Below are 17,091 nucleotides of genomic sequence, written 5' to 3' on the forward strand. Positions count from 1 at the left end.
AGTTCCAACCTCTTTGCCATGGGCAGGGACACCTCCCACTAGACTGCATTGCTCAAGGCCTCATCCAGTCCAGCCTTGAACACCTTCAGGAAGGAGGCATTGACAACCAGAATTTGAAAGCTGAGTTTGTCATGGCAGATGTGGCATGCTCCTTGAGCTAGTAACTAGACAAGATCACCATCATGTGGTTCTTTGGCTCAAATTTAGGTACAGCGTGGGAGTGACTCAGGACTCAGTAGACACTGAGATTGCTGCCTGTTGGAGCTTGGATAGATTTACTGCAGAAGATGGATAATGGGCTATTTTAACATTAAAACACTCTCTGCAGTAGCAGATATTCTCAAGCTGCTCCTCAAAAATGGTTGCAACATACTAGCAGCTAAATTGTCACCAAATTTGTACTAGCCACGTGTGCTGGTTTGAGGTTAATTGGAATAAGAAATTAGATCATCGGTCGTAAAAGAATAATAATGCTAAAGTGTATCAAAGGGATAAAAAACCACAGTGTAAACAATTTCTCCATCTTTTGCCTTCTTTGCTCCTAAGCATTGGGTCTATTTGCTTGCCCCTTGCTCTGCTCCAATATCTCCCACTAACAGATAACAAGTAAGTTTGCTGATTGTTTTGTCTGTCTGGGAAAGAAGGAGTGGCTCTGAGGCCCTTCTGGGCACTTTCTTTGTCTGGGAGGGAATTTGGGCTTCTGTATTATTTCTAAATTGTGTGTAACTGTAAATACTTGTAAATATTTTGTGTATATATGCTTGTAAATGTAGTTTTGCTGTAAATATAGCTTCATCTTACTTCCAAGCCATCTGAGCTGGTCTGATAAATTCCAATGGAGTGGGAGGGGAAGTTCTTTACCCCACCACACCATGACTTGCGTGGATCCTAGTCACCTGAGGGGCAGTAATCTACTCAAGTTAGACATACATTCTTAATTCAGATGATCACTTTTTGTCATTAGCACCTGATTAGCACCAGTTCTTCCTGAAGTATTTGTTAAAGTATCACCTTTTTTTTTTTTTTCATGGAAAAGAAAAAAGGATTTGAGTTTACTTTGTTTGCTTGCTTGCATGATTGTTTGCTTTTAGTGAGTTTGGTTGGTTGGTTGGTTGTTTTGTCAGCTCTACATCACTGTTTTGCTTGATGCAATAATAGCTAACAGTCTACTCTCATATGCTGTTGCTAGAGAGGAATGATCCGGTTGCTTCTTCACATTGCTGATGGGCATTTTAAGTGCCTTGCTGACACCGAATTTGCTCAAGACCTTGCATGCTTTTCTTGTACCACCTGCGTGGTACAAGTTGGTTTAATCAGTTGGTTTAACCTGTTTGCTGTGTGTTGGAGGTCAAGAGCAGAGGAAGAAGCAAGCTCACCCTCCACCATTTCCTGGGGCTTACACTTACAACAGCTCTATAAATTCTATTTCAGCTCATATCACTGTTTACAATACGGACAGTTGCAACAGAGAAGTGGCTTTGCATCAGCCGGGACCTCCTCAAGGTCTATATTCTTGCTTAGAAATCTCCCTGTTGCTATCAGGTTACTCTCTCATTTCATGACTAATTAGGCCACAGGTCTAATTCCTCAGACTTTTGACTATGGCCTTACAGGTTTGAATAGTGTCTGCCACTGAAAATGATTGCATGTGTTTTTAAGGGGTTCCCTTAAAAAAAGTTTTATATCAGCACATAATTGGTATCTCGCTGTAGATTAAGACTCAGTAGTATTTTGTGAAGACCTCCCAGCTGAGAGGGAAATGGAATGTTTCTGTCAGAGGAGGCTAATTGGAAAAAGCCAGCCTCATGCCTACCTAGCACTGCTGTGAGGATGTAGAGATGAATTGGAGAACATCCACTTGCTGCCGTGCATATTTCCAGAACAAACACCTTTGTTGCCTGTGGTCTCTACAAAAGCCCTCTCCTGGAATAAAGCATGATCCATGGGACACTGTTTGTCAAGACAGTAGTCACTAAAAGGCAGGGACATGTCTTAATGCCTGTCCTTTCCCAAAATTCTCTCTCCTTTCTCCACTTTCATTACTGCTAACACTATCCCATTCCTTGCCTGGCTTTTAATGTTATTAACTGCTTTTCCTAAGCAGCTTTTTAATACATATTTAACTGCTTTTATAAAGATTTGGAGCACTCTGCATTGCATACAAGACAGTAATTAGAGCTACTCTGTGACACATAGCTCCCCATTTACACTTGTTTTGTAAAAAGGGCTAACCACCCTAAAATGCTAAATGAGAATTAGGTGTAATCAGTAATGATAATGCATCATTACCTGGTTTCTGAATATTCTGCCACAGTTCATGTTATAAATGCAGTAATTCCCTCTTTAGGTAACTTGACAGTTTATACCCATTCAGAAAGATCTGTTGCATACAACAGAGTTTAATCTTCATTTTCAACAGCCTTTTCCAGGAGCAGATAAGGTGGTCAGGCTGCAATGATCATGTCTCACAGAGTCCAGCAAATTTGGCCTTCAACTGCTGCAGCTACACATACATGTCAGACCTCCTTGGGTCAGCAACTAGTAACAGAATGTGAGTAGATGAAATGCAAAAGCAAAACAGTGCAGCTTTGTGCACCAATCACTCTCTAAAATTAAATGAATCAGAACCAGCAGCACTTCTTTAGGAATATGGAACTATTGTTTTATTAGGAAAAGGTAAAGAAAGCAGCAGCCTGTTATACAAGTACTCCTAGTTTTACACACCTTTACCATGGAAAAATGATCAGCTCGTTCAAGTGTCTTTCATTTTCCTTCAATTAAGGGTTTGAGATTGAAGTAAGCAGCCTTGTTAAATTAATGACATGTTATTTAGCAATCTTAGTTACACAATTCTTATTATTACTCTAATCTTATTGAACAAATTGAGTGTTGCAGGAGAATCTGTTCAGCAGGGTGATGTTTCTTTTATATCCTGAAGGCCAGTTAATTAGATCACCAACAAACCTGCTGTTTCTCACTAAGGAGTGAGAGACAAGTTCAGTTTCAAATCCACATTAGCTTGCATTCAGGCACTCTAAAAGATATAGAGAGAGGTTTGGATAAGAAAAATACCCAAGTAAAACACTCTGCAAAGGTTGAGCTTTTATTCAGGGGAGTTATTCTGTCTTGCCAGCTCCACCTTGGTAGAGATTATAAATATACTCTTGCTCAGGAAGACAAAATTGCCCTAGTGCTACCCAGTGGTGAATTAATTTGGCAGGGAGAGAAGGGAGGAAAGGGCATAGAGAATATATATATGTATTTTTTAACTTGACTGTTTACAGGTTATTCCATAACCAGGTGTGTTGTGAATTTAAAGGATAATACATAGTTTGGAGTAAGTCCCCATACAGACATTCCCATTTCAGGGTAAGTGAGGGTTTTTATTCTGAGTTAGCTTATTCTGCTTCCAAAGTTTATAGTGCTCAGAATAAGCATTTCCCAGAAGGGGAGTTTCTCCACAAGAAGCATTTCAGTCAGTTCCACCACACAGACAGAAATTCACTTTATAAAGTTAATTATGAACAATAGATTTTGATAAATTAAGAAAGAATATTCTAACCCCCAGCTTCCACTTGCACTATCACATTATTACTCTGGCCTGGACCATGTGTGCCCTGCCTGACATCACAGGCAATCCCTGTGGCTGTGTTTTAATAAGCCTTAAGACCACAACTAATACTCAGTGGTGAAATACAAAGAAAAAAAAAAAAAAAAAAAAAGGTTTTTACACTTCATCACTTCTTTATAATCTAAAATTAATATCTGCAGCAGAGAAAAATAATAAAAGTCTGCTTTATTGTTTTAATAATATATTTAACATTTCTGAAGCGCTGCTGCATCACAGCCTTCTTGTTGATGGAGTATTATAACAAGACCTTGGGACATTTGGAAGATGCAATGGTCCCCATTTTCACAGAATCAGAGAAGAGCTGAGGTTTGAAGGGACCTCAGAGATCATCTACTCCAAGCTTTCCACCATGCCCAGGGACACCTCTCAACTAAACTCAGCTGCTCAAGGCCTTATCCTGGCTCATATCAGAAATGTTGTGGCCACCAGGACTAGGGTGGTGATCATCCCCCTGTACTTGGCACTGATGAGGCTGCACCTTGAATACTGGGTTCAGTTTTGGGCCACTCACTACAAGACAGACATTGAAGTGCTGGAGTGTGTCCAAAGAAGAGCAGCAAAGCTGGTGAAGGGTGTAGAGCTGAGGGCACTGGGGTTGTTCAGCCTAGAGACAAGGAGGCTCAGGCTTATTGTTATCTACATCTACCTAAAGGGATCTTGTAGAGAGATGGAGGTTGGTCTCATCTCCTGAGTAACAAACAGTAGGACAGGAGGGCAGCAGTGGAGTCCCTCTCCCTGGAGTGATTTAAAAGCCATACAGACGTGGCACAGGGGGATATGTTTTAGTGGTGACTTGGCAGTTCTAGGCTGGTAGTTGGACTTGATGATCTTAAAGGTCTCTTCCAACCAAAACAATTGTATGATTTCTATGATCTTATCCACCCTGGCTTTGAGCACCCCAAAGGAGGAGGCAGCTACAACCTCCCTGGGCAGCCTGTTCCAGAGTCTCACCATTCACATACCGAAGAACTTCTTCCTCAGATCCATTCTAACTCTGCTCTGCCTCAGCTTCAAACCCTCTGTCCACCATCTCTGTGTCCTTCTGCTGGGAATGCCAAAACTAGAGATAGGACTGGAAGTGAAGTCTCAGCAGGGCAGAGCCAAGAGACAGAATCCACTCTCTTGCTCTGCTGCCCACACTCGTCTGGTGCAGCCCAACACACAGCTGCCTGCTGGGCTGCATGAGGGCAATATTGGCTCATGGGGAGCTTATCAGCAACCAACACCCCCAAGTATGTTTCTTCAGAGCTACCCCCAACCCAGTCTTGTATTTTACATGCTTGAGCGTGTCCAGAGAAGGGCAACGAGGCTGGTGAGAGGCCTTGAGCACAGCCCTACGAGGAGAGGCTGAGGGAGCTGGGATTGTTTAGCCTGGAGAAGAGGAGGCTCAGGGGTGACCTTATTGCTGTCTACAACTACCTGAGGGGTGGTTGTGGCCAGGAGGAGGTTGCTCTCTTCTCTCAGGTGGCCAGCACCAGAACAAGAGGACACAGCCTCAGGCTGTGCCAGGGGAAATTTAGGCTGAAGGTGAGGAGAAAGTTCTTCACTGAGAGAGTCATTGGACACTGGAATGGGCTGCCCGGGGAGGTGGTGGAGTCGCCGTCCCTGGGGCAGTTCAAGGCAGGATTGAACGTGGCACTTGGTGCCATGGTCTAGCCTTGAGCTCTGTGGTAAAGGGTTGGACTTGATGATCTATGAGGTCTCTTCCAACCTTGATGATACTGTGATACTGTGATACTGTAATTAAGAGGAGGAAAAGCTGCACTTCAGTTTAGACCTTGCAGCATTATTAGCATTAAGGTTACCCACACTGCTGCTGCTGCTGAAGTCTTTGGAAAAAAACACACGTGCCTGCCTTCTACTCAAGTACTCTGAGTTGTCCACAATAGTGTCTGTGAGAAAATATAGTGGGAACAGAATAGCTGCAGCTTAGGCTGCAGCCTTCACAAGATCTTTCCTGGGTCTTTCACCATGCAAAGGAACTACTTCTCTCAGACTTCTGATGTGGGAAAAAAAAAAACAACAAAACAACAACCAATCAATAGAAAAATGCAGAGTTATTTCTGCAGGACCAAGGCAGTATTAGCCACACCTGCTGCATAAAAAAAAAACTGTCATCACAGCCAGCTATCTCAATGATTTTTAGTCTTTGATGAAGCACATTTAGTGAAAAAATAAAAACTTCTAGTAATTAAAAAAATAATCTGAGTATCAAGCTTTGAAAAGGAGATGTTGTTTTGCCAGAAGTACAGCAGTCTTTAGCATTTTCTCACCTCAGTTCACCATCAAGGTAGTCCTCTGAGCACTGCATGTAAATAGTTATTTTAAGCAAGAAGATGTTCCTCAAAAGTTTAAAAGCTGCTAACAAAATAAGTCTTTCAAGCCACAACATAGAATGGTTGGCAAGTCTGGCTTCGTGAGTGCAATAGAGCTGATGCAGTTTTGCTTGGGAGTAATATCCAAGCACACTCATCTTGGAGCAAGTTGCCAAGAACTGCAGACTGATGGCCTATACCTGTCCTCTTTTTTCATACACTTTGTGTGATTTAATGTCAGGACTAACTAGAAAACAAGCATCAAAGGAGAGATGAGATCCTTCCGCAACACTAAACTGTTGGCAGGCTGACTCCAAACCACAGAATCACACACTGGATTGGGTTGGAAGTGCCTTACAGACCATCTAGGTCCAACCCCACTGCCATGTGCAGGGACATCTTCCACTAGATCAGATTGCTTAAGGCCTCATCCAACCTGGCTTTGACCACTGCCAGGCTTGGAGCCCCTGCAACTTCTCTAGGCAACCTGCTCCAATGCCTCACCATCCTCATGTCTTCATCAGGTCTAATCTAAGCTAGTCTTCTTCCTCATGTCTCATCTCAATCCAATTTCTTCCAGCTCAAAGCTATTGCCCCTCGTCCTGTCACTCCCAGCCTTTGCCACAAGCCCCTCCTGGGCTCTCCTGTAACCCCTTCAGGTATCAGGTGGAGCCTTCTCCAGGCTGAAGAGCTCCAACTCTTGCAGTCTGTATTCCCAGGTGGCTGGAAGTAGAACATGTGTGTTTGCTTAGCATATGCCTGAAGCTGCATTATTTTCAGAGTGAGTTTTATACTTGTAAAACAGTTCTTGGTTTGTCATTCAAGTTTATGCCTCCACATCATCGCGACAGACTCTCCCTGTTTTGTGACAGTGACATTTTCCTGCGTTGTTGTTCACTCTATGCACGGTGAACAATTGCTGCCAGGATGGGGTGACTAGACAATAAGAGGGGAACATTCTTTAGTTTAAAACTCCTACTCAAGATATATATTCCTGAGCTTTCTAGTCCTGTCATTTATAACTAAGCCATTAAGTTAATCATGTTGAATTCAGAAAAAGGTGCTACCCGAAACCTGTCAAGGTAATTATTCTTCTTTATCCTCTGAGGTAGGAGTGCTCTGTGTCAAATAAACATTTTTCAAGTGTTCCACCATTACTTTCTCCTCATCTTCAAGATCTGCACCTTCTTTCATCTCCCACCTGAAAGAAAAAAAAAAAAAAAAAAAAAAAAGATAACTTTCTGCTGATTTTTTTTTCCATGTGTTTTAAAGCAGTCTTTAGATCAAGCAAGTCAATAAAAGACTCATTGCTATCAAGTCATTGCCCACCCTAGCGGTGGGGTACACAACCAAAAGTTACCAAATCATACACAACACAGCCCTCAAAAACCTTGTCCCACACAACTGGCAGGGCCACTCAAAGCTGTCACAAAATCTGATGCAAATTTATTGTGACAGCAATTTCTTTTTCTGTTCTATATCACATGCTCTCTTGAGCGTGTCCAGAGAAGGGCGATGAGGCTGGGGAGAGGCCTTGAGCACAGCCCTACGAGGAGAGGCTGAGGGAGCTGGGATTGTTTAGCCTGGAGAAGAGGAGGCTCAGGGGTGACCTTATTGCTGTCTACAACTACCTGAGGGGTGGTTGTGGCCAGGAGGAGGTTGCTCTCTTCTCTCAGGTGGCCAGCACCAGAACAAGGGGACACAGCCTCAAGCTACACCAGGGGAGATTTAGGCTGGAGGTGAGGAGAAAGTTCTTCACTGAGAGAGTCATTGGACACTGGAATGGTCTGCCTGGGGAGGTGGTGGAGTCACCATCCCTGGGGCGGTTGAAGGCAGGATTGGACGTGGCACTTGGTGCCATGGTCTAGCCTTGAGCTCTGTGGTAAAGGGTTGGACTTGATGATCTATGAGGTCTCTTCCAACCTTGGTGATACTGTGATACTGTGATACATATTGGTAGAAGGTGGAAGCCTTGCAGCTTAGGGTTTAACAGTTGGACCCAAGGATCTTAAAGGTCTCTGCCAACCAAAATGATTCTATGACTCTCTATCAGAGAAAACAAAGAAAAGCCAACAAGCACTTTGGAAGCTAAGTTGATGTTCTCAGCACTGTTAGCTTGTAATGAAAACTCAAACCACTGCATGATGCCCAAACCACACATCTAAGGTCAGCATAGTCTTGCAGTGGCAACATGCCACAAAACCAACTGACTTTTGGTTTATTTCACCATCAGTTACACCCATCATCCCAAGAAATAAACAAGATTCTTCCCTTTCTCCCTGTGAACACTCAATTCTAATTTAGGATAAAGTCCTAATGCCTTTAAAATTGGAAAAAACTGTAAAGGTAAAAGAATATGAAGATGATTTTTCTTTTCTTTAGTAGTTAATTAAATATAAACCCTTAAGAGTCACAGAGTATTCCCTTGAATAAAAATCAGGGTAATAAATGCAGAATGATTCTATGATTCTATTTATAGCCATTGATAAGGTCCCCTCTCAGCCTGCTCCAGACTAAACAGCTCCAGGGCTCTTAGGCTTTCTTCACAGAAGACATGTCCCATTCCCCCAGTCATAGCCTTCACTGGACTCTCTCCAGCATGTCCCTGTCTCTCTTGAACTGGGGAGCCCAAAACTGGACACAGTATTCCAGACGTGGTCTCGCCAGGGCAGAGTAGAGGGAGAGAAGAACCTCCCTAGACCTGCTGGATACACTTTTCTTGATGCACTCCAGAATGCTGTTTGGCCTCTGGCCACAACAGCACATTGCTGGCCCATGCAGAACTTCCTGTCCACCCCAACTCCAAGGTCTTTCTCCATGGAGCTGCAGGACAACCCCTAGTCTGTACTGGTGCCTAGTGTTTGCCCTTTGAAAATACAGGACTCTATCACTGCCATTATTGAACCTCATGAGAATCTCCCTCACCCAGCTCTCCAGCCTGTCCAGATCTCATTGTATGGCAGCACCCAGCTTTGTGTCACCAACAAACTTGCTCAGGGTGCTCTCAGTCCACCCATCCAGGTCATTGATGGAAATATTGAACAAAACTGGACTTCTTCCTGATCCCTGGGGAACACCACCTGCCACAGGCTTTCAACTGGACTATGTTCAGGCTGATCATAACTCTCATCACATGGGATGATCCTGTGAAGTAGGAGGCATGTAGAGAAGCAGCAGAACAAAGACTGCTGCTAGGAAACTAATGTCAGGAGCAATGTTTAATCCTGTCCCCACACCTTCTAGGTCCTCCAGACCTCAAATTTCAGAAGCCATATACAAGTGCCCCTCCAGAAGCCGTATACAATCAGATGTAACACAGAATGGTGGGAAGAGTATGTGGCTTTCATCATATCTACTACAAGAGGATACCCTCTATTGGCAGTAGAACATGTTGTGAAATTTTTGTAAGTGTATTTTTGAGGTTAGAACTTATAAATAATTTCTTTACTGAAAGAGTGGTCAGACATTGGAACAGGCTGCCAGGGGAGGAGGTGGAGTCACCATCCCTGGAGGTGTTCAAAAGATGAGTAGATGTGGCACTTTAGGACATGGTCTAATGGTCATGGAAGTGCTGGGTAGAAGGTTGGACTTGATGATCTTAGAGGTCTTTTTCAACCTTAATGACTCTATGATTCTATGATTTTAAAGTTTACTAGAACCAGAGAAAGAAGAAGTGCTCTAGAGTACAATCTGATCATTAAAATACAGATAGGAAAAACGTTTTCACTGAAGATGTAGAAATTATCATATACCCATCATATCTTTACCTTAAAAAGATGACTGACAGACCACATTGCTGCCTGGAGACAGGAAGCAGCTGAACAAGCAAAACACATTATGAATGAAATTACAAACACTGTCTGTCCGTGATTCCACCTTATGAAGTTCAACAAGGACAACTGCAAAGTCCTACACCTGGGTCTCAAGCACGAATCCAGGCTGGGTGAGCAGCGACTGGAGAGCAGTCTGGAGGAGAAGGACCTGGGTGGTGTCAGGTGGTGACAAACTCCCCAGGGGTGAGCAATGGTCGCTGGCAGCCCAGCAGGCAGCTGTGTGCTGGGCTGGATCCAAAGCAGGGAGAGCAGCAGCACATGGAGGGGATTCTGCCCCTCTGCTCGACCTCACCTGTAGCACTGCCTCCAGGTCTGGGTCCTCCAGCACAAAAAGGACCTGGAGCTTCTGGAGAGAGTCCAGAGGAGGCCATGGAGATGATCAGAGGGTTGGAGAACCTCCCCTGTGGGAACAGGCTGGCAGAGTTAGGGTTGTTCAGCCTGGACAAGAGAAGGCTGCAAGGAGACCTTAGAGCAGCCTTGCAGTACCTGAAGGGACTCCAGGAGAGCTGGGGAGGGGCTTTTGACAAGAGATGGGAGTGTCAGGATGAGGACAATGGTTTCGAGCTGGGAGAGGGGAGATTCAGCCGGGAGACTTGACAATGACAGTGCTGAGACCCTGGCACAGGTTGCCCAGGGAAGCTGTGGATGCTCCCTCTGGAGGCGTTCAAGGCCAGGTTGGATGAGGCCCTGAGCAACCTGGGCTGGTGGGAGGTGTCCCTGACCATGGCAGGGGTGTTGAAAGTAGATGATCTTTAAGGTCCTTTCCAACCTAGACTATTCTATGGATCTATGATTCTGTTATCCAAGTTTTGCAATTACTCCACTCCTGTATGACTTAACTTTGACTGATTATTAGCATTAACTGTGTTATGTCTGCTGCAGTCTCTGGTTTATGATATGTGTACAAAACCTGGTGAGATGAGCCCATGGCATCATCATGTTCGCAAGCATCCCAGGTGAAAGCTGTTTAACTGGGTGTCTGTTTTCCCTTTTTCCCTTCTAAATGCTCCAAGGAGCTTTGTCAAACCTAGGAAGAAGTCATGCAAGCCTTAATTTGAATTTATGGTCCTCAGAGTCATTCCAAAACACCACTTTACCAGTCACATTGATTAATTCTAATTAATTTGATTTGTTGTGTGTTTTTAGGCAGAGGAACTGTTTGCGCCGAAGGATGGCAACTGGAAATGTTACATGGAGCACACTCAAACCTCATGTTTTTGCTGGAGGTATCACACAGAAATCTATCAGTCTTGGCTAATGGAAGCTTGACAATATATCATGAGACTCCTTTTAAAGACAGTGAGTTTATACTTGTCATCACATTTCACTGAGTCTTAAACCTTAGTGTTGGTAAAAATCTTCATTGACATCCAGCTTGGACACTCTTTGGTGTTCACTCTTCAGTGTTCACTTTATAACCTGTTATTACTAATACATTCCATTATTATCTTACCAAAAACTAGTCTATTTTTAAAGCATTTAGGCATGTCCAGTGAGGATAAAAATATACCCTGTGCCTTTGCCTAACTATCCATGAATTGAAGATCTGTGGAACAAGATTGACAAACACCTGGTCCCTCATCTAGTTCAGACATTTTTTCCACCCTTATGCATAAAGTCCTGGGACAATACTGGTGTTTGTACAAGACTATCAGACAGTAAGCTAGAGTCACAGAATCACAGCATGTGAGGAGTTGGAAGGGACCTCCAGAGATCATTGACTCCAATCTCGCTGCCAAAGTAAGGTCACCTAGGGCAGGTCACACAGGGACTGATCCAGGTGCGTTTTGAAAGTCTCCAGAGAAGGAGACTGCACAACCTCCCTGGGCAGACTGCTCCAGGTCTCTGTCACCCTCATACCCTGAAGAAGTGTCTCTTCACACTGAGACAGAACCACCTGTGCTCCAGCTTGTACCCTTTGTTCTTTGTCCTGTCACTGAGCACCACTGAAAAGAGACTAGCACCTTTATCTTGACATTCACCCCTCAGATATTTATAGGTGTTGGTAAGATTCCCTCTCACACAATCACAGAAACATTCATGTGTGAAAAAGGCCTTCAAGGTCACCAAGTCCAACCATTAACCCCATGCTACAAGGTTCACCCCAAAAACATATCCCTAAGCACCACATCCAAATGACCTTTAAACACATCCAGGGTTGGTGATTCCACCACCTCCCTGGGCAGCCCATTCCAGTCCCTGACCACTCTTGCTAGGAATTTTTCTTTTCCTAATGTCCAGTCTAAACCTACCCAGTCACAGCTTGAGGCCATTCCCTCTTCTTCTGTCACTAATTACCTCTGAGAAGAGAGCAGCACCAACCTCTCCATGATGTCCTTCTTAGTAGCTGTAGCCTACTCTGGAGATGTACTTTCAAGCTATCTCCAGCTCCTTCAGTCACTCTTCATCAGATTTATTCTCCAGGCCCTTGCCCAGATTTTTTGCCCTCCTCTGTCTTTGCTTCAGCACCTCCACACCTCTCTTGTACTGAGGTCCCCAAAACTGAACACAACACTCGAGGTGTGGCCTCACTAGAGCAAAGGGGACAATCACCTCCCTACTCCTGCTGGACACAGCATTTCTAACCCCAGACAGGATGCCATTGGCTCTCTTTGCCACCTGGGCACGCTGCTGGCTCACATTCAGCTTCTCATCAATTACAACTCCCTGGTCCCTTTCTGCCAGGCAGCTCTCCAGCCACACTGCCCCCAAACTATAGTGTTGCTTGGGGTTGTTGTGGCCCAAGTGCAGGACCTGGCATTTGGCCTTGTTGAAGCTCATGCCATTAACATTGGCCCATGGATCCAATCTACCCAAGTCCCTCTAAAGATACTCCCTACCCTCATGAAGATCAGCATTGCCACCTAACTTGGTGTTATCTGTGAACTTACTGCTGACACACTCTTTGTTTCCATCAAGGTCATCAATAAAGATGTTAAAGAGAAGTGGTCCCAACACTGAGCCCTGAGTGACACCACTTGTCACTATGTTTCCTCTCCTGACTAAACAGCTCCAGGTCTCTAGGTCTCTCTTCACAAGAGAGATGTTCAAACCCCATTGTTTTAAATGGAACAATAAACCAAGTGTTTGTGTTCAAGTGGAAAAAGAGATAACATTTGCTATCCAAAGATTTGTCCAAATTGGAACATGTTTTTGCTAGTCAGAAAGGTTCTTGCTTGGACTTGCTCCTGGGCACACTAAGGGCATTGCCACAACTTGTGCCCACCTTGGGGGCAGGATTGCAGAGGTGGCACCTGTGGGGAGAGCATGCAGGACAGGTGACCCTCAACTGCCCTACAAGGGATTGCATCTTTGGATGGCATGTGCAGGAGAAAGCTGAGGGATCACTAGGGCAAAGTTCCTTCTTCCCTGGCTGGTGTCCCAGGAGGACTCAGCCTCTTCTGCCTTCCATCATGATCCCTGTGTTCCTGAATCCAGTTCCTGAATCCAATTCCTGAATCCAGCTCCTGAATCTGCTGCTGGATCCAGGCTGGGACTTGCCCAGTGCCTGCTCCCAGCACCAGTGATGTCAATGGCACCATCACTGCCATCAGGGGTTGGGTTGGCTCTTGATTTGTACTTTTTTATCTCTATTCTGTGGCATTGTACTTCTTTCCATCCCAGCTGATCCAGTTTCTGGCCCAACCCACCAGTCTCTCTTCCTTTTTCCCTTTCTCTTCCCTTTGGGAAGCAGAGAGTTCATGGGGAGCCTCTGGCACTTGTCTGGTGGCCAGCCCAGCCCTAACCTTGAGAGCGCAAGTGTCCAGAAAGCTCATCTTAGAGTAGTATATCTGAGACTGGTTTGAGACTAATAGGAATATTTTACTGAGAGGAATTAAATCCTTAGCTGTGAGAAGAAATAAAACCAACAGTAGCCTATATCCCTCATTCTTCTGCTGAGAAACACAACTAGTCAAACCACAGATAACCTGACACTCACTTCTCACACACTGCTCACACTGCTCAGCTCTCAGTTCTGCTCCTTCTCTCTGGCAGTCTGGTCTCTGTGCTTGCCTCTGCCTTAACTCTTTAATCCGACCTAACCCTTTTCCTCTCACCTCCTTGTCACCTTTTTGACGCCTCACCTCAGATCTCTCCAGATTTATCACGTGAGATATGTGTGGGTTGATCCAGTTATTTCTGAAGGGAGGGAAAGGGGGGAGGGGGGGTGGAGGAGGTTTGGGTTGGGAGCCTTCCTGGCAGTCTGATTTCTGGAAGCGGTTTTGTGTTTCTGTATTACTTTTAACTTGTCTATATTTGTGTATATATCTGCTTGCAAATTGTGCTAAGCTGTAAATATGGCTTCATTCCTTAACTTTCATCTGTCTGAGTCTAGTCTGGGTGATAATCAGAGGGATGGAGCAGCTCTCCTATGAGGACAGACTGGAAGAGTTGAGGCTGTTCAGTCTGGAGGAGGCTCTGAGGTGATCCTCTTGTGGCCTTCCAGTATCTGAAGGGAGCCTACAAAAAAGCTGGGGAAGAACTTCTTAGGATATCAGGGAGTGTCAGGACTAGAGGGAATGGAGCAAAGCTGGAGATGGGTAGGTTCAGGCTGGATGTAAGGAGGAAGTTGTTCAGCATGACAGTGGTGAGAGCCTGGAAGGGGTTGCCCAAGGAGGTGGTTGGGGCCCTGTCCCTGGAAGTGTTTTCAGGCAGGCTGGATGAGGCTGTGGCCAGCCTAATCTAGGGTAGGGTGTCCTTGGCCATGGCAAGGGGGTTGGAACTAGGATGATCCTTGTGGTCCCTTCCAACTCTGACTGATTCTGTGATTCGATTCTATGATGCTATTTCATTGTAAGGCGAGTGGGTGGGGTGAGTAACTCCCAAACCATCACAGGATCCTTCATATTTAAAAGAATGTATGCATTTAGAATAAAATTCCATCCCCTCTGTAACCTTTAGGGCAGCAATGCAAATTTCCAGGCCAGTTCCACTTTTACAGAGTTAAAACATCTGAAATGTGTTTGCAAAACTTGCTGAAATATTAAATGATGTAGATGACATCATGTTGTGTCAACCTGAACTTGAACTGCCTAAACACTGCACTCTCTATGATCTTTCTTTCTGTCCTTATTCTGGTTAATCAAGAGGATGAAGAAACAAACACAAAACCACTTCCCCTCCCCAAACCACCCTCCCCCAAAAATAAAACCACAAGAAACAAGGAAAAAAACACACACCCAGACCTCAGGAATGTATTTTTGTGTGTAAATACAGGGATATATTTTATATAAATACACATCTAAATGCAGGAATCAGTGAAGGTTCCTGCTGGTCAGCCTACACCTTAGATCATGAGGTCAAAGAGGACCACTAACACTGGGAGGGCGTCTGTTCCTCCTCATAAACAAGGGGCAAAAGAATGCAAAGCCTTAGGTGCACATCCACAAACTAACAAAGTGCAAAAGGAGGGGAAATTTCAGTGCCCCAGTAGGATACAGAGAACCCAGCTGAGGTTTCCTCAGCACTGCATCCATGTGCTATCCTCATTTGTAATTAGCATCAATACATCCCCTTGTATAAATGAGCACACAGGACTGTGCTTTATTTCTCAATTATACTGAATTATAAAAGGTGAAGTAGCAGCAAATGTGTTTTCGCTGCCAAGAAACGAGCTGCCCAGAGAGGTTGTGGAGGCTCCTTGCCTGGAGATATTCCAGCCACAGCTGGCTGTTGTGGTGCTGGGTGAGCTGCTGTGGATGCCCCTGCTTTAGGGCTGGACTAAATGATCTCCAGAGGTCCCTTCCCACCCTGAAGCATGCTGGGATTCTGTGATTCTGATTGCAAAGAAACAGAGAATATTATTCTGTTCTTCCATGAGGAAGCATACTGGGTGTTGCGTCAGGGAGAGATGTTTGTAAGGGCAGGCTGGATGTGGCTCTGGGCAACCTGATCTATGGTTACTACCTGGACATTCCATAGGATCATAGAATCAACCAGGTTGGAAGAGATCTCCAAGATCAGCCAGTCCAACCTATCACCCAGCCCTAGCCAGTCAACTAGACCATGGCACTAAGTGCCTCATCCAGGCTTTTCTTCAACACCTCCAGGGACAGTGCCTCCACCACCTCCCTGGGCAGCCCATTCCAATGCCAATCACTCTCTCTGGCAACAACTTCCTCCTAACATCCAGCCTAGACCTCCCCCAGCACAACTTGAGACTGTGTCCCCTGTTCTGTTGCTGGTTGCCTGGGAGAGGAGACCAACCCCCACCTGGCTACAATGTCCCTTCAGGTAGTTGTAGACAGCAATGAGGTCCCCCTTGAGCCTCCTCTTCTCCAGGCTAAACAACCCCAGCTCCCTCAGCCTCTCCTCATAGGGTTTGTGTTCCAGGCCCCTCACCAGCTTTGTTGCCCTTCTCTGGACATGTTCCAGCACCTCAACATCTCTCTTGATTTGAGGGGCCCAGATCTGGACACAGCACTCAAGGTGTGGCCTGACCAGTGCTGAGTGCAGGAGAGGAATAACCTCCCTCTTCCTACTGGCCACACTGTTCCTGATGCAGGCCAGGATGCCATTGGCTCTCTTGGCCACCTGGGCACACTTCAGCTACTACCTATCAGTACCCCCAGGTCCCTCTCTTCCTAACTGCTCTCCAGCCACTCTGTCCCCAGCCTGTAGTGCTGCTTGGGGTTGTTGTGGCCAAAGTGCAGAACCCTGCACTTGGCCTTGTTAAATCTCATCCCATTGGCCTCTGTGGAAGGTGTCCCAGTCCATGGCAGGGAGGTTGAAACTGGATGATCCTTGAGGTCCCTTCCAGTCCTGACAATCCTGTGATTCTGTAATGCAGAGTGATACATGCATTGCTTGGATTTCCAGGTGCAGTACTGCATGTATTTTATAAATGGTAGATATATTCCTACTGAATGCACTCTTAAAAAGCCATAATGGGGCCTATACATTACAGTTAGGTGCTCGTTGCAGATCAAAGATGCAGTTGATATCCAAGCACTACTACATTAAATCATAACTAAAACACATACAGCATATGTAGAGGGATTACCAAAAGTGACAGAGATTTCACCTGTAGCAGACTGCCACACTTCAAGTTTGCTTTTATAGATGCTCTTTGGGCCCTATAAGATGGGGACAGACATTTAGCAGGGCCTGTTGTGACAGGACAAGGGGCAATGATCTGAAAATAAACGAAGGAAATTCACTGTGGAGAGAAGCAAGAAATGTTTGACACTGAGGGTGGTGAGAGCCTGTCCCACATTGCCTGGAGAGGTGGGATATGCCCCACCCCTGGAACCATTGCAGATCAGGTTGTCTGGGGCTCTGAGCAACCTGCTTTAGTTGCAGATGTCCCTGC

The 17,091-nt window shown here is 45.2% G+C and overlaps 1 protein-coding gene across 1 annotated transcript in view; it reads right to left on the bottom strand.

The window, feature by feature from the left end:
* Positions 1-7,023: 7,023 nt before the first annotated feature.
* KIAA0825 (KIAA0825 ortholog) overlaps positions 7,024-17,091 on the bottom strand; it is a 359,412-nt gene continuing 349,344 nt past the window's right edge. The window contains 1 exon segment of the mRNA XM_064176290.1: positions 7,024-7,147. Coding sequence (XP_064032360.1) covers positions 7,024-7,147 — 124 coding nt within the window.

Source organism: Pogoniulus pusillus, chromosome Z, assembly GCF_015220805.1.
Source record: "Pogoniulus pusillus isolate bPogPus1 chromosome Z, bPogPus1.pri, whole genome shotgun sequence".
NCBI classification, from domain to species: Eukaryota; Metazoa; Chordata; class Aves; order Piciformes; family Lybiidae; genus Pogoniulus; species Pogoniulus pusillus.